The sequence below is a fragment of the Oxyura jamaicensis genome, chromosome 5 (assembly GCF_011077185.1).
Source record: "Oxyura jamaicensis isolate SHBP4307 breed ruddy duck chromosome 5, BPBGC_Ojam_1.0, whole genome shotgun sequence".
In the NCBI taxonomy this organism is placed as follows: domain Eukaryota; kingdom Metazoa; phylum Chordata; class Aves; order Anseriformes; family Anatidae; genus Oxyura; species Oxyura jamaicensis.
The window spans coordinates 30,511,851-30,537,643 of NC_048897.1; the positions used below are offsets into that span (position 1 = coordinate 30,511,851).

The window sequence follows — 25,793 nt, forward strand, 5'->3', positions numbered from 1 at the left end:
GGGTTGCAGCCTGCTGCTTACCTGAGCTCAGAGCAATCCCTCTCCTTAGCCCGGGCCCGAGGGAGCTTCTGAAGTGGGGAGCTTCTCGCCTTATTTCTCTGGTGTATTTACCTTTATATCTGGTGCCCTGCATGCCTGGGCCAGTCCTGCTCCCTGTTGCATCTGGCCACGGGGACAAATGGTTCGGACCAAACAGAACTCATTTTTTTTACAAGCTACTGGATGCTAAACAGGATTTGGCTTTTCACAGCATTTTAACCTGAACAGAAGCTGGTGCCCCAGCTGCAATGAAGAAGTGACCTCTGCTGCGACCTCTGCTGCGGGGCTGATGGAAGCGGCTGTTTTTGCTGAGCTCTGGAGTGGGGCTGGGTGCGAACACAGGAAGCGTGGCAGGGCAGCGCAGGTCCACCCAGCTGGCTTGGAGGAGGCACAGCGGCTCGTGGGTGGGAACTGGGCATTGCTAAGGCTGGAGCCAGAGATGTGCTAGGGCAGGGCTGGGCCTGATCCCTTCTAGATAGGGGTAGGTTGCCCTGCGGAGGCTACAAGGGCTGAGTCTCCTTCCTGCAAGAGTGGGAGTCTTCCCTGTTTGGCCAAGATAGGAGCTGTTGCTGCAGCCTGAACAGTTCGCAGCAGCACCCAAGTAAACGTGAAGATGCTCAGCTCCTGGTTCATCTTTGATCTCTGCTAGAATAAGTGAGCAGGGCTGGTTTGCTGTGGAGTAGTCATCTGCTCTGATGGACAGTGTGGAGAGGTGTACTTGCCCCAGGATTTACTTTAGGAGGCAAGGCTTCCTGGGCACCCTGCGAGGAGTGGGGAGGCTGAAAGAGCCCGCTACTCAGCACCCGGTGCTCCTTCCCTCCCCTGTTTGGGCTTTAGCAGGGGGGAGACTCGTGCTCTGGCCTTGCTTGCATCTCCCTAGAGAAAGGCAAACCCAGCTAACTTCTCCAGGGACAAACGAGCTCAAGGCGAGCGACTTGGAACAGCAAGTGCCTGTCTGCTGGGGCACAAGGCCTTGATCCTACGCCCAGCTGCAGCTCTCTGGGGAGGGTGGCACGTTGCAGCCCTCCAGGGCAGCAAGTGCCAGTCCGTGGCCAGGAGCAGTGCTGGTGTAGCTTAGCCGCTCTCCAGGGGGAGCAGGGATCGCTGCAAGTGTCTGTGTTCTCTCTGGAGTTTGTTGGGTGGCTGTTTCTTCTTGTTTTGTTTTTGGTTTTGTGAATTTTTGAAATACTGTTTCCTTTTTTAGCAAAAAGGAGCCTGGTGCACCCCCTGCAGGCAGGGATAAAAGCCTGCTCCGGGTCAGTGCCCGCAGGGAGCAGATTGGGAGGGTGTTCAGGAAAGCTGCTACTGCTCGTGGTGAGAAAGTGCTTGAAAATCCTGGAAGGGACCCAGTGTAAATATCCCCTTTCCTCTGAGGCTCCTCATGCTGGAGCTGCCAGGGGCCCTGGAGTAGGCACAGTAACCGGGGCTGCTTTTGCTTCTGTGCTCTGCCTTCCTGAATGCCTTCTCTGGAGAGAGCCCTCCTGTGACTTGAGCAAGGAACTGGCCTGGGCCTGCCCGCAGCCTCCGCTGGGTGGGTGGCCACGAGAGCCTGCGTCTGCCCAGCCCAGGGGATGAAATCCCCTCGCCCGCTGGTCAGCCTCCGTGCGGAGAGCACCGCTGGCACGGCGCGGGCCTGGCTGGGCTGCTTCTGTCCTCTGTGTGTCGGTGGGGACAGGATCTGGTGAGGGTGCCCATCTTTGTCATTTTTCTCCCTGTTGTAGAGCTGCCCAAGATCTCTGTTGTGTCTTTCAGGTTAGCAGTGAGCCATTTCTCCCTGCGGGGATGGAGAATTTGCTCCGTTCCGCCCCTCTGCTTTTTAGCACCTAGGCCATTCCCCTCTGCTAAGACCGGCGCTGTCTTAACTGCCCCTGGTCACTCACTCCCTGCTCCCTGCCCCAAGCTGTGCTGTGATATCAGAGGTTCTGGGTAGTGCAGAGGGGGCTGCAGCCGTCTGGATGCCTTGTGGCAATGTCTGCACATTTGACAAAGAGCTGAGCGCCAGTTTGGTCCCTGTTTCCTCTCTGAAGCACAGGGGCCCCTGTGCAAAATCTTTGGCTTTGCTTTTGTTGCTGGTGTTCCTTGCCTTCTTTTCTGTTGACGTTCATTAGGTGCAGGGATGGGGTTTTCACAGTGGTATTAAGTCACATTGTTTATTTCCTTCTAATCTGCACCAATCTTATATTTCACGGTTTGCACTTTTTGTATTTCAATAAAAATGGAAATGTAATCCCAGCTCCAGGTGTGTCTGTCCCGTGGCAGCGGCTGCAGCACACCTCCAAGCAGCAGAAGTAAGGCTGGCTGTGCTGCCAGCCACAACCACGCAGAGCTGAATGAGCACGAGATGCCTCATAGGTGAGTAACTCCGGGAAGTAGGAGTACTTTGCGGGAACATCAGGCTGGAAACAGATGTATAAAAAGAATGAAGTGCTGCAAGTTTGGCTCTCCCCTGACAGCAGTAGCTGTCAGCAGGGCTGGGCATCCATGGTGTTATCTCCCTCTTGTGATGAGCGGGTGAGTCATCTGCCCAGACCTGCCCTCTCCAGGGGAGTAGCCAGGCGGTTGCACAGGTTATCTTATCGTGTGCCAAGGGGAGCAGTTGCTGGCTCCCCAGTTAGGATTACCCAGTTACGTTTATCATTTATCTGGCAGCCAAGTGATGCGTGCAGCGCAGCACCGGCCTGCGCCCACTCATGTCGATTTGTTTTGTGGGTTGCTAACTCCTGGCTGTATGGCAGTCTTTGGTTAGGACCACTGCACCCCACTGGCTTTTCCTAAGGACACTAATTCCTGGTTATACGAGGAAGCTTTTTGGCTCGTAGGAAGACTTTTACATCCAAAGTGATTAGTACAGCATAACAAGTGAAAGACAGTGGATGTGGGAGTAGGAGTACAGAGAGCACTGGAACTAAAAGCACTACCCTTGGGCAGCAGCAGGAGCCCTGGCTACTTGGCTTGTTTGGAAAGGTTGATTCTGATGTTAGCACTTGCAATTATACAACAGCGTGCTGCTTTTCAGTTTCTGTTACTGACAGTGTATCATTCAGGGCCCATGCCTTCCCATTAAGGGCTTCCCTGTGTTGCCAGTTTGCCTTCTACGTCTTGGCATTCTTCACTGTGACTTGTGAGAAGCTGTCAGCCATACACAAGAAGGCCTTTTTGGCATCTGTTCAGAAGTGGGACTGTGTATGTTCCTTGTGGTCTGATTCAGTTATTTATTTACCTGCTGTCACTGCACAGTGCCTCATACCTAGAGCTGAAGGCGTTCACAGAATCAGAGTTGAAGGGGTTGGAAGGGACCTCAGAAGATCATCGGGTCCAACCCCCCTGCCAAAGCAGGTTCCTTAGAGCAGGCTGCCCAGGTAGGCATCCAGATGGGCCTTGAAGTTGGAGGCAACCAACCTGCTCCACCCTGCACTCAGTGGCAGGCAGCTCCCTGACGGTCCTGTTTCCTGTACGAGAAAGATTGAGATGTTGGGACTATTCCAAAGCTAGCAGCAGATGTAAAGGAAAGCATGTTACAGAGCAGTGCAGCAGTCCATTGCTTACATAAAAGTTTTATTGGAAATTCTTTGAATACTTGAAGTACATTGGAGACTATTTCCAAAACAATACAATTTAGGAGCCTTCCCCTTCACCCAACGTATCTGTAAAGCAGCAGCTATACACATGCTGTCTTTAACACAGAACTGAGCAGACACCTGCAAAAATGAACAGCCCCCGTAACAAAAGCTGTGGCAGGCTGCAGCAGCATCTAGCTCTTTCTTGAAGCAGAGCCTTTACACAGTGGTCAGAGAACTCAGAGCCTACCCAGATGTAGCAACTACGTGTTGAAGCTGAGGAATGTCCAGGAAAGAGGCACATAACTCAGCCCTAGAGCATCTCTTTATTGCTGTGGCCATCCAGCTCAACACTAGCAGCTTATATAGGCAAATGTCCAGCCTGCTGAAGTAGAAAAGAACTGCCCCACTGACGCGCTGCCTAACGGGAGGTGGGAGCTGTGGCCATGTTAGGAACCGCAGCAAATGAGCGCAAGTACTTGGCTCAGGGACCTCCTGGACAGCATTAGCAGAATGGCTTTCTGCCACCTCCCTAGCTTTTCACTGTGATGAGGACAGCAGTGGCAGGGGCTAGATGAAGTTCCATCTGTTCTAGGCTTCTCCCTGAATGCAGTGTGAACCAGCACTTTTCCCACTCTCTGCTGCTTTGCAGCTCAGCTCAACGTGCCTGTAAGTTAAGGGAAAGGTGACAGCGACCACCCCTACAAGGTGATGGAGACCAGCTTCCTGAGCAGAGCTGAGAACCAGGAGATACCCTCGTTCCTTGTGTTCTGCACTCTTCTGATACCGCTTCTACCTGTAAAACAAGGTGGCTCTGGGGATCAATTATTTGTTAACTCCCATGTAACTTAAGTCCTCTATTAAGCCATTTAGAAAATTGAAGATGTCTGTGCATCTACTTTTGTGAGGCTACTGAAAAGTTGGATTGGGTGAGTAAGCTGGGTAAGTCGGGGTGGGTAATTCTTTAGTACAGCTCTCGTCTGGACTCTGAGAGATGACACGACCTTCATGTGATGGAACACATCACTTAACACAAAGCCAGGAAAGTTCAAGCACTGCACTGACCTGACCTTACAACAAGCTCTAATCTGAACTTGGTTCCTTGCTCTACCGGTGGCACAGAATTAGTGTTCTAGAGAGGAGGTGGGCTTCCCCGTCACCTGCCAGCAATCTCTTTCAGTTAGGAATGCAGCAAAGTTGAAGAAGCTGCCACATCACTGTCTTGAAGGCTGGTTACTTAACTACTCTAGGGAAACTAAGATGGTTCCTCAGTACTGACAGAACAACCTCACTTCTGGAGAAAGGGAAAAAAACAGATTAGGGCAGTAAGGGGTCTTGCAATTGCTTGCTTGTTACACATGGGAGGAGGAAAGAGAACCATGAGAAGCCCCACCTTATCTGAGTTTCTGCTTAGTGTCACTGTTTCTCCTCCCCTCCTTACATCAGACAAAAGACACAACGGCCAAATCAACCCGAGTGCTGCCAGCCAGTCACACTGCTAATAGCCAGCTCATTACAAAAATAAAATCTCAGCTCATCGAAAGCCAGCTGATTAAAAAGTACCATAAGCTCCCAAAAATGTGCTTCTTTAAAGAAGCTGCCTTCTGAATGGCTGAAGAACGCTGCAAATTCATCCATACCTATCAGAATACAGCTTTCTACCTAAGTCCCCACCACTCCGCTACACTGATGTGTGCATTTCGTTGTATCAGTGGGCCCTGACTGGATGTAATGGAAACATAGTCCCCAAAACAGAGAATTATATTAGAATAATCAAGTCTGTCTTAGAAAATAAATATCTTGGATATTTTCCTGCAAAAGGAGACTCACTGGACAGGGTTCCATGGCACACATGCTGTCTGCAGTGATCCAGGGCAGAATGACCCGCACTACTACATGAAAACAACATCTTTTAAATATAGGTTTCTTTAAAAGCAATAAATATTTCTTGATTAAGATCATCTATTAACCATAAAGCAGAAAAGTTTGCACGGGTTAGAGGAAAGAATCTTGGACTAAGACTCCTAATTACATTAACCCTAAAGAAATAGGATTCCTAGTATTTACAGTTACATTTCAAAAGCAGAGACTATGAATTCAGCATCATCACAGCTGCTACGTGCAGGCTTGTCAACACTGGTAAACTCAGCGTGGCTGAGCATCAGTACACTCGGGAAGGAAATGTGGAAAGCACTTCTGTAGTTCCACTCCTGCTTATCAGCGAGCCTAACAGAAGGCCTCACAAAACGACTGTGTAGAGACCCAGTTCCTTAGAAGCAGGAAAACAAAGGTAACTTGCGTTACACAGGTCCCCAAGCCGACGCCTCTCCCTGGGCTCCAAGCGCTCACACTGAAGTCAGGTCGAAATGCCCCGTTCTGCGGAATGGATGTCCTGGACTTAAAACTGCTGATCTGCTGAACTCGCAGACCTTGGAAGTGAGCCAAAGCTTTCTATGCTCTAACAGGATCAAAGACTGTAGGAAAAACAGTCTGTTAGCAAGAAACTAGGTCGAGGGAACCTAAACCATGGGATCTTTGGAGGAAACGTATGGCAACTTTTCACAAAGCCCCTCCACACAGAACAGACTGAAGAGAAAACGAGTTTCGTACACTGGAGTTTGACTTCCTGTGTACCTACTGGTCATAACTTCAAAACTGAACACGAACAGGAAGAGCGGTCCAGAACTATGCAGCGGAGTAGCTGAGGAAAACCAGCAGGTGAGCTGTATCTGCTGTTAAAAGAGCAATCAAAGAAAGCTCACTTGATGGAAGGAAACAGTCAAAGTGAGACAAAAGGCAGAACACGGGTGATAGAGATATCTGTTGACATTGTTCTCCAGGATGCCTCGAAGAGGAAGAACTGCTGCAGCAAAACTGGAAAATACCTTCACTGCAAGGTTTCTACAAAGGCATCAAACTCTTTGACATTTTTCTCATGGACCGCCAACTTCTCTGGTAATGAGTCCTGTAAGAGCAAGGAAGGGTGCAGATCAGGACTCGCTCACAGCAAATAGAGCAATAATTTAAAGCTTCTTTCTAAGGCGAAAATTCATTTTCTAAGTCACCCAAACCCTCTCCACTGCTCTGGGCTCCCCTTCCCACATGCACAGGAGTCCTCTGGTAGGATCCAGCAAGTGACTCTGAGAAAGGCACTCTGCCCAGGGTTTGTTTATTCTGCAGGAAGAGAAGGTGCACTGGGGCCCAGCCTTGTGCAGTTCCTCCAACAGATGGAGCACAACAGTCTGCTCAAGTCACTGCCTTAGTCAAGTCACTTGCAGCACTTCGCCTTTGGAACTCATTTTTCCCCACAGTATGTTCCAGTGACTGCAAGCCCAGTACTGTGCTCACCCAGACAACTCTTTCACCAGGATTTTACCTCTGCTCAGGCTGCAAGATCAGGCCTAGTCTGCCACTAAGCCTGATGCAGCAGAAACAGGATCAGTTTTGGGGGATTAGTTTTGGGGGTTTGAATGACAACTACAGCAAGCAACCCACAGGCAGCAACTTTTAGCTTGAAGATAAACACACAAGCTTCAGAGCCTCAGGTGTGCCCCAAACAAATCTGCATTTCTCTGGAACATATTAATGAGGGACCCCCACTTTGGGCAGGGCTTCTCTTCTGAGAGGAGGCTACTTCTTTCAAACTAGGAATAGGGAGATTACTGTAAAGAATGTACAATTCCCGCAAACAGAAGTGTTCCATACCAAATCCTCTGCCATGGACTGAGCTCCTATGTCAATGGAGAGGCTGCTGAGTTGAGGGGGGTTCTGAAACTCACGGTAAAATGTCCCCAGGTCCATTGGAAGGATGTCATCTTTTGAAAATGCTGGTTTCTAGAATCAAAAACACTGCTGTTAATTCTCGTTCAGAGACCTTGGCTTCCCTTTGACCATGATCTCAGGTAAAGATACTACCAGCTATCGGTCACCATCTTGGTATAGCAACTGTTGCAGTATTGCAGGTTAAGGCCTAGGCCAAGATCTGTGTTTGACTGAGCACTAGGAAAGGAGCATTTCCTTGGAATCTAGCCCCTTTGAGCATTAGAGAGAACAAAAAGCCCAGGTGTTGGTAAACAAAATTATTTCATCGGTAGCTGCTGGTACTGTGTGTCATTACCACTGCAGTTCTGGGACTGGCAGGCTCTATTTTAGAGCAGCAAATCACGGATCTTTCCCCCCCAGTGAAAACAGCTCTTAAACCATTTGCCATGGTACCAGCACATAAAGCCCACCTGGGGATGCAGATGTGCGAGAGCACTGATCAGGGCACTTACAAAGTCAATCATAACAAAGTCATCATGGGTGTTCCCTGTGCTGCTGCCACTGGAGCCCTCCGAGTGTAAGCTGCCCTGTAGAGGAGATTCAGTTTCTGGGGAGTCAGGAGGATTGACCTGCCCAAGAAATCAAAGATGATGAGTACTGATCTTACGATCACATCTGTCTGCATATTTTGTCAGTGTGGGGACAGTTAGCAGGTTGGACCATAAGCACGTGCTGCAGGAGGGGCAGTAGAGACATGTTTGCATGGTGAGAGACCCCAAGACTCAGCAAAGGAGATGTATTGAAACTAAGTAAGCTTAACGAGCTGTTTTCTCAAATATAAAATAAAAACACCCCCTAAAAATAAAACAAAACAACGGCAACAAAAAACACACCACAAAGTGTATTCAAGGAAGGGAATAGCATGGATGTTGCATGAGGGGTGCTAAGAAGGTACATGTTATACCTCTGAAGGGGCTTACCATGGGGTCGTTATCTTCCAGCTCAACATTCTTGGGAGCAAACATGGCAAAAGGAATGTCTAAGTTGGCCATGGTCACCTGAAGAGATTCAGCAAAAAGAGTTTTACTAAGATGCTCTGCTCACCCAGCACAGAAAAGGCTACTGACAGCCTTTGCCAGGCCTACTAAAAATTGCCCAAGATCACATCATCAGCTGGGCAGGAGGCCGACCACCTCATTTAAAAGGCATGAGATAGATTGTACTCAGCTGACCTAATACACGTATTCTGAGGTGGGATTTTACATACACCTCTTATACAATAGATAAGGATTATCTATTATACAAGAGATAAGGACTAACACACTGCTAAACATTCAAACAAACCATCCAAAGAGCCTAGAAGAAGGCTTAAAAAAACCTTAAAAGCATCTTTAGCAACTGGGCAGATCTCTAAGATGAGCTTCCTAAATGCTTGCTTACTTGTGATGAACTGGTCTATTGCACATCCTTTCAAAGAAAGGAAGCTTGCTGCCAGCTTCTCCAATTTATGAACCTGTGGTAGTAGCAGATCATTGTAGGATTGAAGTGGAATATGAAGTCTTCCATACCCAAACAGGGTGTTGACAAAGTGGGGCAAATTCAGCAGCTGTCACATCCCCAAAGGATTTTATGAAAAATATGCCTATGACAAGACCTTTAGGCAAATGTTGCAGGCAGAAATGTGCACACCCAGCCTCCTCGACTGCTGTGGCATTGGGGTGCTTTTTTCCTTGGTGTAAGATGGGAAAACCAGAATACAGTGCTCTCAGAAATTCTACTGGCAGTTACCTGGTTAATGGGCTTGTTGACAAAAGCTCCCACTTTCCGGATAAAGATGGTCTCCAAAAGGTCATGTGGGGAGCCACACTTCCCTTCGCTGCTGTTTGATACTGTTTCTGTGTCCTCGCTGGGAAAGGAGAGCGAACTAGTGACTCATGGCACAAACAACACAGACAAATCACATGCTCTGAAAGACTCCTTCATTTTTCTGGATCTACTCCTAGTACTGGAAAGGAGAAGAACAGAAGTCTCTGTCCTTGTTTCACACCATCCTCTTCAGTCATCAGCACAGAAGGGGACTGGGACACTTGTGGACTCAGATTTTTGTTTAAATCTGGAACTAGTTAGTTGAATTAAAAGTTCAACTGACTTGAAACAGCTTTTTCTTTCTTGGACAGGGACTTAACTTCAGAACGTGTATGTTCAGAGCTGTTCCTGCTCATCACTATTATTTTTTCAGTAGTACAGTAGTTGCAGGAATCTGTCAGGAGGTGAGGGCAAGACCAGAATTTTGTCAGTCATTCTGGTTACAGAGGCAGCAGTCTAATGCATCAAAACAGCCAGTGCCAGTGTGGTTAATTCTCTACATGGCTAATAGTTATTTCTATGGCCTGTTTACTTTCCTACCACAGGTATTTGGAAATCTGAAACATCAAAGAAAAAGGTTGAGGCTCCTGGCACAATGACTAATTACATAATATACCCAGAAAAGTGCTAGTGCAATTAGGATTTTTGGTTTCCTCATAGCAAAATCTCTGCTTAGTACATTTGAGTCAGTGACCCCAAGAGACACTTCATAAGAAATTAATATAGTGACCAAAAAAAAGGACTTAATTAGCAGAAAGGGAGGTGATTTAGGGCAGTTTGAGGCTGCACTTTTTCCTTTTAAATAACTTTGTGCTTAAAGTTTCTGAATATTGTGCATAGATTTGCAGTAACAACTATTTTCCACGACAATTCTCTTTAAATCTCTTGCGAATTTAAGATTCACTTGTGAACTTACTTCACCTTGTTGTTTCACAATCAGCAAAACCAGTACAGAGCTTAAAAAATAAATAAACTGTATAGTAAGGTTGCAGTAACAGAAGGCACAAGCATGTTATGGTGACCAGCAGCTATACGTACATGGGTGAGATCATTGTTTGGAGAAAGGCTGAAAAAGTCCCAGCCAGAGAAAGCTGCTAGCTGTTTTAGGGGTGGGGGAGAGGAGACGAGAGTTATGTTACAAACAATAGCTAAAAAGGGGAAAACAGAAAGTTTTATCTTAACATGATTCTAAATGGGTTAGCACAAACAGTGATTCATCTAAAACCAACTTACCTACTGGAAGGAGTAGCTGCTGAGTAGTGGACTCCATCTAGCGGGGTGCACATCCGCTCTTGGTCAGCTTGGGTGCCGTGTGCTGGCTGGCTAGGAACTGGGGGAACTCCCCCCTCTTTGCCTGGACCAATCAACTGAGATGGAGAGGAATGATCAAGTTAGACATCTCAAAATCAGTGCCACACCACAGGGCAATGCAGAGCAGATTCTGACACATTGGGACTGAGCTGTGGGTTTTGGCATATGACTTGGGCTCTTGCCCCAAGAGGTGATGTCAATTGAATGGTGAGCACCTCATTACAAACTCTTGTTCCCTTCCTATTCCTCTCCACTTCAGGCATGTTCTATAGAGCAGGGCTCATTGTTCATAGGCCCTCTGCTTAAGGAGGGGGAGATAATAAAAATAAAAACTCCTATCTTCTTGCTACCATCACTATGTCAGCAAAACTCCAGTGCAGAAGCAGCGTTACAGGCAGAAAAATACTTCTGTCAACTTAACTTATTTTGTCTGATGCATGGAAGCAAATACACCAATACGGACTGTCAGCGTGTCCTACAACTCCAAGCACTGTGCTGTGCTTGGAGACTTACAGTGGCAGCAGCTGTCAGACAGCCAAAGTTTGGAATCAGTGGCACATTGGTGCAGGCAAACAGGTTTGGTCCTACAAACAGGTCTGACCTCTTTTAGCACAGTTTCTCTACATGACCTTTACCCTACCACAGCACAGTCAAGGATGCTGGGGAGCCAATTCCTAGCTTCTGTGCAAGCTGTGCTTTCCCTGTATTTACCCTAGATTCTTTTCATTCCTGACAGACAGGACACCAACGCATGCACTAGTTTCAAGGCCTCTCTCAGATGTAGAGGTGACATAATCGTTGCAATACCAGCCATGCTTGTTCTTCTACCCTCTACAAGTACCTGGTGAGGGTGCGCAGCATTCAAGCCACCAGCAAAGATTACGGGGTACCCCATGTCAGCTGATCCAACTCCCAGGGCAGCAGGCTGATAGGAAAGACGAGAGCTGGAAAGCTAAGAAAGAAGAGAAAAAACAAGGGCAAAGGGAGAGGAGAGAGGAAGGGGAAGGGGAATGCCCCACAGTCTGAATAACCATCAGTCACTGAAGAAGGAACAGGAGAAGTCAGAGACACAGCACGGTGTTTCAGGCTGGCAGAAGGATGCTAGATTTTCATTAGTCACTTGCAGAGGTCATTACTTCAAGAAGTTCTTACTGCAAGGGACAAAGTTTGGGCCTCGACAAGAAAGCAAGACCAATTTCCTACACATACCATGGGCTAGGCAAGGCATGACTGACATTCAGTCACAGGGCAGCTCTGCTCTGCAGGCCTGTTTCACATACTTCAGGAGATAACGTTTTATTTTCCCAAAAAGCAACCATGTTATCAACAGAACCCCTTTCCATTGCACATTAAAATAACTGATCTTCATAACCTGTTTGAATAGCTTCTGCCAAAGAATACAGATGCCCATAGATGTACTAGATAAAGGGGAGCTAACCCTTTAGCTACCCCCTGCTTTAGGAATGGAGTGCTGGAAGCAGTGAAACCCAGAAGTTCTTTACACACCTTAAGGAGAAATCCAGCTGGTCAGATTAAATAAAAACTGTCCTGGACTGGTTTTCTTTATCACAAGAGGAACAATTTTCAGAGCTCTGTGTGTGATACCAGCAGCATCAATGCTGACATAACTTACAGAAAACTGATGAAAAGCACTTTTATTCCAATGAGGCTAGTGAAGCTGAAAGGAGCAATCTTTTCTCACAGAGCAGGTACAGTATTGTTAATATTTTGCTCCTAGAGATATCCAGCAAACTTGACTCTTTTTGAAGAACTTGCATTGTCTTGAAGATTTTACATGCATCTTCCTGTAGAAATTCCTTAAGGAACGTACTGGAGCAGTGCTCACTGATACTACCTCTGTTTAAGAAATACTTCAGTATCTACAGCCACACTTCTTCATTCTTTAACCACTTTTCCCAAGTTTTCCAAAGCATTCCTATTTTTATTTATTATTTGTGTCCTCTGTTGTGAGACTTGCACAAGCATGAGGAATATGACTGTCCACAGACCTGTGAGATGTAAACAAGTAACAGTAATTCAGGTCTTCACCAGGTGTTACTTGTAACCAGGAAGACAGATGGAAGTGAGTTAGTTTTTTTCTCCTTCAAATTAACAGTGTCTCTGATTTAATGACTAGTGCAGGTTCTAGGGAATGCCAGCTCCTTCTCAACCCGTGACCAGCCTGAAAAATCTATGCTGTGCCTTTTTTTAAAAAACAAAACAAAACAAAACAAAACAAAAAAAACCTTGCTCTCCGGTGAAGACCCTTTTAAAACCCTGCAGAAAACTCCTCTTTCTCCTGTATCCTCATTAAGTTTTACAGGCTGCTTCCCGCAGGACTGCTCAGTGCAAAGATTCCAGGTGGGCTTTATAGCTAGAGCGCACTGGTTTTGTAAACTGTTACTGGTTACTTGACCAAATAACATACCTGTCCCATCTGGGGTTGTCCAGCCTTCCCCATGTACAAATAATATTCTGCATTGTCCAATTTCTACTCTCCTGTATTTGTTCTGTCATGCCAGTACTACCTGGCCACGTATAACATATTCGATTGACAACTCACTTGATGTGAAAAGGCCAGTCCCATCACTGGGACCTTCAAGGTGTCCGTCACGACAGGAGGAGGGGTCTGAAAATGTGCCTTTGTGACAGTAAAAACACACTGTGCACAAACACAGACACACAGAGGAAACAAGGAAAAGAAAGAGTGAGAGGGGGGAGAGAGAAAGAGAGAAAGAGAAAGAAGGACTTCAGAGAAGAACTATAAAGAGTTGGATGAACTGAATGCTAGTGACGAGTGTTTGGCTGCAGCAGCCATGCCTACATGTAGAGCAGAATTCTCAGTACTGCCAGAAACATTCGTTTTATAAAGCATTGACTGCTTTCTGATCTCGGTGAACCACTCCACACAGGTAATATTTAAGACTCCAGTGAACACCAACAGAAAGTAACTGCCAGAGACTCTGTCCCACAGCTAATTAGAACTGTTACCAGCCAATTAGCAAGGAGACGCCTGAGTGGTTGCCAGAAAAAGCTAAGTTTTATTTTGGAATGTACAAATTACACGTATTTCAATACTTTCCACCCGTACACTCTTAGTCTTCCGGTATTCGGAAGGGCAGCAGGAATCGTATCTTTGCATGTCTGTGCTGCACCCTTAGACTAAAGGGGGCCCAGGCTATGGGAAATACAAACATAGGGATGTGAAGAGAGAGCTCCTTCACCAGGCTGACACTCCAGAGACTGTCTTACAGAGACTGCTAATGCAAAAAGGGCAACCCAGATCTGGTTTAGTCCTACACCTTATAGCAGTCATTCTATCAGCACAGGATTATGACAAATTGTTTCTGGGTACTACCTGTGGTCAGGTTTTCTCATGCATTTGGGGTACTTTACAACACACACACACACAACAGATATGCTATACAAGCTCACAGGGAGAAGGTAACCCTTATTTCCTTGTATCACACAGGCTAGGCCTCATTTCTTCTGGGAAGGCAGGCAGAGCTTTGGACAGTCTGCCTATAGGCTGTCTACACCACACAGTTTCCAGTATTCGCCTGAGCATTAAGTTGTAAATAGAAAGTTGGAGAAAGAAATTAGCTTTTTTACCCCTCCAATTTACTTTAGAAACCACTCTGTCAAGACAGCCTTACGATTCTAACTGTGGTAAAGAAGACTGGCCATTGCTTTATAACTAAGCACACAGCACATGGCAGCTATGAGCCACAAAAAAGCAAGAATGTAGGCTCATACTTGATGTGAATCCTTGAGGTTTATCTGGTTTCATAAAGCTTTTTCCCTCAGTGACAGCAAAGCTCCACATCCCCTGGGGAAACGTCAGCTTCAGTGTATTTACAAACATTCTTACTGTTAAGTAACACTGGCATGAGCAAGCCAGTGGAAATTTCCTCATGACCTTACTGCACTTAGCTTGCTTTGTGAACAGGCAGGACACAACTCTGCCACAAACCCATCTCCTGAGCCATATCCTGGAACAGGAAAAAAAAATTATTCCTTCAGACTTACCGTGAGTGCTGGCTGATCACTTCAACATTGCCTGAGGTTCATTGCCTGAGGTCCTGTCACCCAAAAGCTGCCAGTTGGCACAAAAATGCTTCCTAAGAAAAGCTCATTCCTAGCTCATTCATTCAGTAGAACATACTCTGCTAAACCAATCATACTGCTTCCTCTGAAGCGGCAGAAAGCAAATTCTTTTGATTTGGAACCATGTTCCAGCTGTACTTCATTTTGAATTTCACATCCAGAGCAGAAGAGATTTACAGTCTTTAGATCGTCTTTAAGTTCAGTAGAGCCATCTGCATGGCTGGACAGCAAGGTGAAACATTCGTGAATATTTAGAGTCATAGGAAAACAGCAAAGCTGGCCAAGTCTTCAAAATATAGAATTGTGGAGTCAGATATATATGGATAGGAGAAAGGGGAGTAATTGGAGTTCCTGTTTTTCAAGATTCTGAAGGCACCCATTTTCTTTCTTTTTTACAATTGAAACTTCAGTAAAATTTGCATGGGTAGGTAGAAGTACAGAGAACTGTATCAAGTCCTTAGATCAGTATGATGACCCAGTTTATTTGCTGATACTTACTCCTGCTGCCCAAACCTGTTTTAGATGGTCCGACAAATAAGGCTTTTGTCTTTCTTCTGCTTTTCCTTTCTGCAGTTTGGAAAATAGGACTATGCTATACGCGTTTTCCTGATAATTCAGTGTTTTTTTCTCAATGTCAGCCTGTTACCTCTACTTATGCTACCTGGCACTGATCCCTTGAATTCCTGTTTTCGCAGTACCAGTATGCGTATGCACCTAGTACACTGCTATCCTCTTCAGGCATGTCTCAGACCAGCTAAAGGAGTTGGTTCTTTTGGTCTTTCTCATTAATTCAGTCTTTCTAGTCCTTTAGCATCCTGTTGAAATTAGTATCTAACTAGGTTTTACTCAGAATGCAATCAGAGTAAGAAGCTTACACATTAAATTTTAATTAGCAGCAGGAGGCTGTGTGTTTGCACAGTACTTGATGTAGGAGTATGCACACTACACTAACAGTGATTGTTCTTCCTAGGAATAAAAAGAGCCTGTTTTCTCTTACCTGAGATGGAGGAGAGGTGGAGAATGATGTGGTACACACTTCTTGGGAATCTTCTACTGAGGGGTATACCGCACCATTGTCCTCACCAGCTCTAAAGTAGAAAGGGAAGAAAAACATCCTAACTGGAAATATTCCATGCAACAAACAAACAGCAAAACACACTGGGACAAACGCTGCAGGGAAGTTGAGAGTATTTGGGTGGAGTTGAAAGTAGAATTATTAAGGGCTCTCATAATCTACTTGGGAGAACTGAGGAAAACAGGGTATGGAAATGTTCGTTTTCCCCAGACTTATCCTAAGAGATTGTCTTCTACCGCCAAATAGAAACATGACCCTGTATGGTTTTGTTTGTTAAAACAAACAAACAAAAAGCTAAAGAAAAGGTTTTCTTAAACACTAAACAAAGTTTTTCTTATACCAGCCAATGCTACCAGTTTTCGTGTTTACCGAACCATTCTCAAAAAATACCTCCGGTCCTATTCTGAGTGCTCTCACACGAACTTTGGACAAACCTCTCATCTATGAAGAGAAATTCACCTTTAATCTTTCTCTATTGGAAATCCCTGGAGCTGCATGCCTCTGGACATGTAGTTCTACAGCAAGAATAACTGTTACCCTGCTAACTCCCAAAGACAGCCAAGGTCTTGTCTCCAAGTGCTTCTGTAAGGAATTTGGTAAAATACTGGGGCTTGCTGCACTCAGTATGCTAGACATGAAGAGAAATGTTGCCTTTCCTTATATGCTCAACCAGATCAATATGATTGACCCTAATTCTCCAGTCTCCCTTCCCATGCAGTCAGTGGAAAAGGCTCTGTATTTGGGCATAACGATGCCTTCACCATGGCCCATGACTTCACTCAGCATTTCCTCACCTGTAATTGCAGGGGTGCATGGGCGAAGAGCTGGGATAGGGACGGTCCACAAAGTGATCAATGATAATCCCCATGATAGGAGGGGTCCTCTCAAACTGCCTGCAAGGCAACAAGCAATGGCATTATTGGTAAAGCTGCTTTTTCTCTTTACTGCATCCCAATTCATGGTACACTCACAGAGAGCCCTAGTGTCTGGAAATGGGACCAGAGCATCTTTACAATTCAGCCCTGCAACTCCAGGCATCAGCAATTTGGAGTTCTACAGCCTGACTCAGGGCTACCCAAATACTCTGCTTGCTGCAAGACTTGAGCATTAGAGAATATTCTCCATTAAGGAGAATTTCAGCAGGAAAGGATAAGCAGAAGGGAAAGATTTAGGGGCTTAAAGCATGAGGGGTTTAATGCTATGCTATTGTGAAACAGTTTCTGGTATGATCCCATTTTCTCACCTGGTTGACATGAAAGCAAGGTTGATTCTGTAGGCACAAGACAAAGTGATGGTGCCAACTGGGGTACCCACTGTCCCAACACGAACTGTTTGGAAACCTGTAGGGTTAAAGAATGATTATCAGTTCTACTGATTACACAGAACCTGATTATGTTCCTTACTGCCTTATTGTATGGTCTTGTTTCTAGGGTGTTTTCATTATCACTCACAATCTCAACTCCAAACACACACACAGACGCATACAACCTTTGTCAAAGCAGCACTAGGTTGCCTTGCTAGTAGGCTTCATCTACAAGACTCCTGATGTTGCTTCTTATCTTGGTCTCATATATTGCTCTGAAATGCTTCTTGATCCTGAGTAGATCACTATCTCCTTTACTGGTCCAGCGCCTTTTAAACATACCTTCATATTCTTCTTTCAGTTCTGGATCACTAGAGTCAAACTGGCAATCACTCTAGATTTGTCAAAGCACCACACTGTACCTGCCACATTATGACATGACCCTTCAATGATCCAGACAAAAATCATGTATAAACCTCAGGCTTTACATTCCTTGGGGCACTTAGGAATAGTAACAAATGTGTCACCAGTACGGAATTCTGCTCTAGTTTGTGCATGTTACCTAACCATACCTTCTCCCAAGCCGCTCAGTTGCACTTCACCAAAATATATCCTGAAAGAAAAAAAAAAAAATCTATCAGGTCCAGTGGGCACATGAGTCTAGATTTGTATTGCTTATTTAATTTTATGAGTTGAACAGTTGGAACCACTTTTCCTCTTTATGAAAAAACATAAACAGTAGCTAGAATGCCCATCTCAGCCTTCCAGCTACTTCAGGGGAAGACATGCCACATAAAAAGGAAGAGAAAATTGTACTTGAGTCTAATCAAAAGTATTTCTTTAAGTTTTAAATGTCTCAGAATGAGGCTATAAGGTGACACACAGTTCAAAGTTGTCTTTATTGCTCTTCAGTAGTAGTTAAATCCAATTCATTTGAATTTATTGTCACTCATCCCTTTTTACTACATTTACAGTTGCCCTACGCAAATCCATGTTTGTCTCTGCTATTCCAGATAAGGAATTCCATATTCCACTTTACCTGTACAGTATCACATATTCATGGCCTTGTTTCCTTGAGAGCCTGTAGGCTGGAGTTACCCTGGTTATGGCAAGCAAAGACTTCAGTAGCAGAGACAGCCTGTTGTATACGGTGTATGAAACTTTGATTTCTTTGTCACACCTATAGAACACAAGGGAAAAAATTAGAAGTAAGAAAGCAAATTTGTAATCAAAATGAGTCTGGGCCAATTCTTCCATCTTAGTTTTATTGCCAAAATGACAAAAATAAGGTCCCAATGCAGTTTGCTGTTATTGACCAATCTGCTAAGAGTCCTACTTCAATCTAGTCACCTATTGTAGAATTATTGAAAAATGCCACGCAGCCTTGTACTAGGCAGAAACATCTTTAGAATATTAGGAAAAAATGTAGTTAATGAGCGTATGTACTCTTGTATCTCAGGAGGTCTACTAATTATAATGGAAGATTGAATAAAATTACTATTTTCTTTTCTTGACACTACTATTAAACAGTTTGACAGCTGCACTAGACAAAGAGGCAACCTCCCTCTGAAGTGTCACAGGCCACACAGCCAATTATGTGCTCATTCATCAACATGGATCGAGCGCTTCCCCATTTCACGAGCTACAACAAACAAATAGCAAACACAAAGAAAGTGTGAAGAATGCACTTACTTTTCATTCATTTCTAGACACCAAATTTCTAGCTCCATGGAATCCCCCTGGATCAGAGAAAGATGGCAAACAAAGGCTCATTTCAGACAACAAATCTTTTCACATCTATTAATAATCAGCAACAACCACACCTCTCAGTACAGACGTTTATCCTTGCTCCCACTTTCTCACAATGCAACGATAGAAAAAGGTGCACTGGAAGTCTCACTGCAAAACTTGATCACCTGAGGGAATGCCCTCCTCACAATGGTTAAGCTCCTCATGGTCTAAGAAACTAAGTTTTGCTGCTCCATCATTTGTGTGTTTGGCCTCAGCTATTTGCAGTGTATTATTTTTGTCCAACAATGCACTTCATTAATGTATTACCTAACTTCATAAGTGGAGATGCTTTTGCATTATTTTGGGTTAAAAGGTAAGAGCTCTGGAAGGTGACTAAGATTAAAGTAAAAATAAAATAAAATAAAATAAAATCACCATCTATTTTAACTCAGTCCTCACCTCCGAGGTTTTGAGAGAAATCTCCACACACATAGACCGTCCAACAGCGGGCAGCTGTCCTGCCAAGGCTTTCTTTGCTTCATGAGTAACCTCTGGTATATCTTTGATGGCCAAATTGAACTGTAGAATGAAAGAGATGATTCAATTTTTGCATTTCTTTGAAAAATTGCCTAACAGTACACTGCGGAGGCCTATATATAACATACTAAGTCAGTGTCCATTGAAATATTTATGAAACAGAATTCCCAAATTGGCTCAGGCTTTTCATATTAGCAAACATTTCCTTGGCTGCTAATTCAAATGTTTTTCTTGATCCTGCCATAAAAAACTTGTTCCTTTTCTCTCACTTGCGTCACACGTTCACCCACAGAGTATCCTGTGTCTCTCCGATTTCAATAAAGCCCATCGCTTCTACAGTCCTGAACTGCAGAACTGCAAACTTCTGACAGAAAAGAACTCGTCACCCCGTCCCCAGCAGATCTTGGAAACGTGCCTTAGTCAGCTGGCAGGAGCTGCTGAGAGGTGTCATTTATCTCTCCTTAAACCAGCCCTTAGAGAGCCCAGAGTGACATGCTGCATGTCAACAAGAAAAAAAAATGCCAATCAACATAATTGAATATAGTAGTTATTATATGAATAGTTATTACAGCCTGCACAAGACTGAAAGAACCTCATTGTGTTCTCAACACACACAAAAACAAACAGAAATGGAGCTGCTTTACAAAACATGACTTTACCCAGTCAGAGCCTGTGGGGGAGGATGATGATCGGGTACAGATCTTCTCTCCAAGTCGGGCCTGGACAATTACTTGTACCGTCTGAAATAGAAAGGACAAAATCTGATGTCCTGAGCTCAGCAGAGTTCAGAACCTAACTGATAGTCCAAGTAAAGAATGAAAGGTCTGACCAAAATGTAGAGAAGTAAAGTTTGCTAATCTTCGGGGACAATCATCTTAAATTATTACATGCTACAGCTAAACGTATTTCAGACAGAAAATGGTTTTAAGCTAACCCTTCTTTGCCATAACATGAAATGACTAAGTCAATTTTGTGATCGGGAGTTGCACAGTTTTCTTAATGACTGAACTGAAATTCACAGTTATATCCTGAACCTGGACACACAAACAGACGTCAAGCCATTCTGTACTTCTATAACATATCCATTACCAGAGTTTCTACTTGCATCTAGCAAGGCCAGGAAATAAAACCGAGGTAACAAGTGAGGCCAAATTTTATAGTTACGTTTCAGCAAAAATGTAGATAGGCTTAAAAGGAAGCTTTGAGCCCAACAGAAGGTACTACCTAGCTGCAGGGTGATTAGATGGGTTGACAGGAGCCCCACGCTGACAGAGGTGTGATGTGCCTGCCATTCATTCCATGGCTCTTTTCATAAAGAAGAAAAACAGGGATTTACCCACACGAGAAGAAATTACCTTTAAAGCAAAAAATTTGATGAACTTGTCCAGGTCCTTCCTGTCCTGGGAACTGAGATCAGTGTCCATTGCATATGGCAATCTGAAATACAGCACAGGCATGGGAATGAAATCTTCCTTCAGCTTTCTGTCTGGACTTTAAGATTTCAAAATATTTTGCCATTTGAGGCTACGTCAAGAGAAATACATAAGCACCAAAGGCCTCTGCCTGTTAAAAGATCAACATGCTAAGAACTTGGAATTTTTTTTTTAATTCCCATGAATAATAATATATATGGTCCATACAAAAGGTACAAGGAAGAAAAAAGTAACAAAACAGGGGGGTCACAGTTAAAATTGAGTACATTTTCTCTAATTTTGCTAGTTTAATTTAAAAATATATATTAAAAAAAAAATCACATCAACACCACACTGGGTTCTGTATCAAGCTGCCCATGAGACGTGGCAGTCTTGGCTTCAAAAATAATATATTCTCTATTAACAGCACTGGTCAAAACCAAGCCAAATTGTTTTTTCTTCAGCCTGAAGTTCTAAAACCAGTATCCAGGTGTATTTCAGCACGTACCGAAATCTGTATAACAAACCACTGCTGTGGAATGGGCTTCTTTGCTCCAAACAGTACTGACAGTAAGTCTGTACAGCCACAACTTTACCTACAGCTAACCAAAAAGATGTATTTTTGCAAAGGATAGACCACAATGCCACGTGCACTCCTCCTGACAGCCTCAGATGCCAAATAGTCAGCTCCCACAATCACGCCAGCTTGATTTTCGAAGTATTACTGATGGTTTTAGAAGCGCCGTGGAACTTGCACAGTGCCTGAAGCCAGGCAGGCCAAGCTACTAAGCAGATTTCTGCCACCACCATCACCTCACATGGTCTGGGATAAATGGTAATTTCCCTGTCTCTCAGCTTCTTCACGTGTAAATTAATAACCACGCAGAGACCATGGGGAGGACTGCCTTAATTAACCATTTTGATTGTGCTTTTTGCTCATAAGCCTTCAAAGCATTAATTCATTCTGAATTCCTGTTGCTGTTTTGCTTCTGAGACAGCTAGTCACCACTCGTCCAACATCACCTATGTAGGGACTGCGCTGCCCAGGGCAGAAATGTTGGGGTCCCCAGGTCAGCGTGTGAGCAGCGGACGTGGCCAGGTCAATTCGACCCAGTGTTGAACCTCTAAGCAACGCCTGAACTTGCAGCACGACCGTAGTGTCGAGAAGGGCTGGGTATGTGACTTAATACAACGTAACGCTTAGCCAAAGGGGCCAATAACCCCGATCACACAGAAAATACCATATAATCTTTCATGGCTACACACATCCAGAACTTCTACTTGAAAATATTTCAATTAATAGAAGTAACCACCTATTTTAAGTAACACTGCTACATAAGAGCACTACAATTAACAGTGCATGTTATAGAGCCGAGTGCTGCTTTCTGCACGACTCGATAAAAACAAAGCTGAGCACCTAGTATGGTGGGAAGCTCCTGGGCTACATTCAGAGGGCACCTCCCAGCACTCCACCTCTTTCATTATGATTTGAAAACTAACAACATAAACAATTTCAGTGTAGATACATTGTCAAATTTGGATATCCTAACCTCCTCAGAAGGAGAAGCTTTTAGTATTGACCCTTCCCACTACAAAAAAAAATAAAAGATGAGTGAAATGTAATTCTTCTTCTGACTTAACTAAGCGAAGCACTGTAGGGGTTGAGAGGACCTGAGATCCACAGAAAACCTGGCTGATATGGGCAATAAAACACTGCATTAAATAATACATCTTTTTCTCAGCAAGGAAAATGTTGACACTTAAATATCAATACAAATCAAATTAGCTTTTAATGTGAAATGAAGTGATGATGCATTTATTTGTGACTCCTGGAGAAAGGTACAAGGAAGAATTTATCCTTACGGCACAGGAGAGCTGCTGAGTAAATTGCCTGCATTTGCCTTACGGGACTGGAAAGAAGTTCTGGATATCGACTGCCACAAAACGTTAGGGAACTAACGAAAGATGTTAGGCACGGTGGCCTGTTAGGAAAGGAAACAATGCAGACCACCAGCATAGTTCTCTGTGCAACGTAGGCTTTAGTTCTGGTATTAACCAAATACCTCTAGAGGGGACAGAAACAGGCACCAGAGCCATGCCTTGGATGCAGGGTTCCAAGAATGAGAGCTTCACAGTTCTGCCCTGCTTCAGCAGAAACAGAAATCTTTCTGCAAGACCCCAAACTTTCTGTAACATCCATGAAACATTTGGAGTTTCATATCTCAAGCTCCAAATGCCAGCAGCAGCTGACTCACCCGAGTTTAAAGCACAGCAGGAACAATTGGGCAAGATTCCACGTCAGGGATCTGTAATTTCAGGGAAGACTATGACCCTGGAACTCAGCCCCTGGCACGTCTAAGGCCTGTCATCTGGCAACCAGCATCTCCTCATTTTTGCAGGGAAGCCTCTGATGATTACTTGCGACCTGCTGAGGAAGTGTTCACCTGCAGAATCACTTTGAAAAGAGTCAAGACAGACCTAAACTACAGATGTTTTATTTACAAAAATGCTTTCATGACCTCAGGTTTGCTTCCACGACCTAACCTCAAAATTCTTTAAGCTTATTTCCACCAAACTCGTTCAGCTCCTGAAGTCCTGCAGGTTGTGATGCAGACATGGTCCTTAATGCCAGTTATCCAAGCAACGCTCAGCTCAGCGAGGACGCTAATTTTACGCTGACTAACATCTAGAAGGAACTAACCTTTGGTCTTGTTCAGAAGTCTACAGATGACTGCTTCCCCCTCAACCAAATAATCCCTTAAACAAACAGACACCTCAGTGCTTTAGCCTTGCACACAGGCTGCTCACAGGTAAAACAAGCATCTTGGCTACCTGGCTTTCTGCTTCGTCTCTCCCTTTCCCCTTCCCTCATCTTTATTCATGTGGCTTTGTCTCCTCTTCCCTCTAAACAGAAAAGTCTGAGAAAAATATTCTAAGGAGAAACGCCACGTGGCTTTTTTAGCTAAAGCCTCTCTTTTTCTACAAGGTTACAAAGTAAATATTAGCCTTCCCCATTGTTTTGGCACCTAAGCATTGTGCCTCGCACACACTACCTGTAGTCACAGCACCCTTCACCAAGCGAAGGGCACGTGAACACAAGATGACGGCACCTCGCCTGCATGATGCAACAAACTGCAAGAGCCGTCCCCCTGGTGCGTCGGTGCAGCCCGGAGGAACAAGGCAGCACGCACGGCCCCGCTCCACTGCCAGCGGCCGCGCTGCATGCAGGCACTTGTGAGCCCAGCACCCGACAGGTGCACGGCGACACCTGCAAGCACCTGCGTTACCGTACGGGTTTCGTGCCTGGGAATTCGCTGTGCACATGTGTTTGACACTCGCATAAAGGAGGAAGGAGCTGAAGCACTTGGCACGCACCGAGCATTAGTGCTGGGGAAAGCACATACAGGCTGCTGCCATTACCTCCCTCCTCTGAGATTTCACTGAGCCATGGCTGCTACAGCTTTAACTCATCATGCTCTCCTTTAGAAGAGATACGCACAGTAATTAGTCAAGGTTTCTACCCCAGAGCAGCATGCTGGCATTAAATAGAGCACAGGGCAGCGACAGCCCTTCTCATTCCTAAGAGGCAGACCACGCTCATCCCAGTTCCCCCTCCCGAATTACCTATTCCATTGTGCCCCCAGACTGGGTTCCCTGCTCTTACTCCTCTTTCAGACCTTTCTTGTAAATACAGGACCCAGATCTCATCTCCAAGTACGTCCTCCGTGAAGCTCCTTGTTGAATCACTCAGGTAAACAAGTACATGGAAGTTTTGGAAGCTTTTAATAGAGTGCCTTTGATAAATAGGCTCAACTGCCAAGAAGGTTTTCCTAGAAGATCTCCGTCAACGATCACGGAGCTTCAGTGCAAGCAGGTATTTTGAGCGCATTAATAAGCAACTATAAAAAGACCTCTGCTGAAAAGTGCTCTGCTTCAAGGCGAGGCCTGTAAATCGAACTCTACGCAGTTCCTGCAGTGACTAGAAGTTAATCTCCATTTCCCCTGCTTAGTGGGTTAGTCAGGAACCTGGGGAGAAGGAAGGGGAGGAAGGGGAAAACTGTTCTGAATTTTGAAATGTCCCATAGTCATTCTTTAAAGTGTGTGGAGTTAAAAGAAAGTAGATTTTAGGAGAAAAATTGTTTCACATGATACAAATATTCTGATCAGAGGCTCTCTAGCTCACAGCATGGTTAAGTTTTGCCTGATAAAGAGGCAATTTTCCTGCTGACCAGGAAACAGGTGTACTCCACCACTGGTAAATGCCTTCCCAGTCAGGAAAGGCCTTACCAAGGGCAGCCCTGCCAGCTCCCCTGGCTGAAGAGCACAACGAGGTAACTGCTGCTGACGGGCAGTCACATTCCGTACTTCCCCGCGGCCTGAACACGGTGCCAGCCCCACGGTCCATCCCCTCGCCTTGTTTACCAGGCCGAAGTACGCGGACCGAGGAGCCTGCTCCCGCACAAACTACACCGCAACCACAGAGCCCCAGCTTTTGCGTGCGCCCCTTGGGAGGTGCGGGAACACGGCCCAAACCCCGCAGGGCCCAAACCCCGCAGGGCCCAAACCCCGCAGGGCCATCCACCCGGCCCTCCCCGACGCCCACCCGCCGTGCGGCCGATCCGGCTGACACAAACGGGGCGGTTTCACCCCGTTTCAGGCTCTCCGGGCTTCCCTCACCCACCTCGGGCGGCCCCTCGTCACCCGCCCTCCCGCCCGGCCCCGGTACCTGCGCGGGGGCGGCGGTGCCGGCGGTTCATCCCGCGGGGCCCCCGCTCCTCAGCGCCGCTCCCCGCGCCCGGCCCCGGCCGCTGCTCCGGCCCGGCCCCCGTGGGGAGAGGCGGTGGCGGCGGGGCTCTGCTCCGCCTCAGAGCCGCGGCCCGCTCCGCACCGCCAGCCCGGCCGCCGCCATCACGGCCGCTTGTTTTCATCCGCCGCGGCGGGGGAGGCGCCGCCTGAGCGTCCGCGGCCGCACTTTCCACACGCGAGCAGCGGCCGCCGCTCCCCGCCCGGCCCCGCCGGGGAGGGAGGAGGCGAGGCGGGGAGCGGAGGGGCAGCGCCCCCCCGGCAGCCGCCCGCCCAGCCCGGCCGCTGGA

General features: G+C 45.8%; 1 protein-coding gene across 7 annotated transcripts; it reads right to left on the minus strand.

Annotated features, from left to right (window-relative positions):
• Positions 1–3,577: 3,577 nt before the first annotated feature.
• ATG13 (autophagy related 13) lies at positions 3,578–25,497 on the minus strand. 7 transcript variants are annotated; one of them, XM_035327775.1, is made up of 18 exons: positions 25,427–25,497; positions 20,644–20,725; positions 19,948–20,028; positions 19,211–19,330; positions 18,713–18,759; positions 18,060–18,200; positions 17,593–17,633; positions 16,961–17,057; positions 16,512–16,610; positions 15,640–15,730; positions 13,099–13,197; positions 11,377–11,460; positions 10,458–10,591; positions 9,147–9,264; positions 8,339–8,416; positions 7,871–7,987; positions 7,302–7,430; positions 3,578–6,561 (listed from the first exon to the last, which is right to left on the minus strand). In XM_035327775.1, exons 2-18 carry the CDS (start codon positions 20,710–20,712, stop codon positions 6,484–6,486), a joined length of 1,623 nt encoding a protein of 540 aa, XP_035183666.1. In that variant the 5' UTR covers positions 20,713–20,725; positions 25,427–25,497; the 3' UTR covers positions 3,578–6,483. The 7 variants fall into 7 exon arrangements, with proteins under 7 accessions (XP_035183666.1, XP_035183665.1, XP_035183668.1 ...); XM_035327774.1 differs by having other exon boundaries at positions 11,377–11,487; XM_035327777.1 differs by lacking the exon at positions 16,512–16,610 and having other exon boundaries at positions 11,377–11,487.
• Positions 25,498–25,793: the final 296 nt, after the last annotated feature.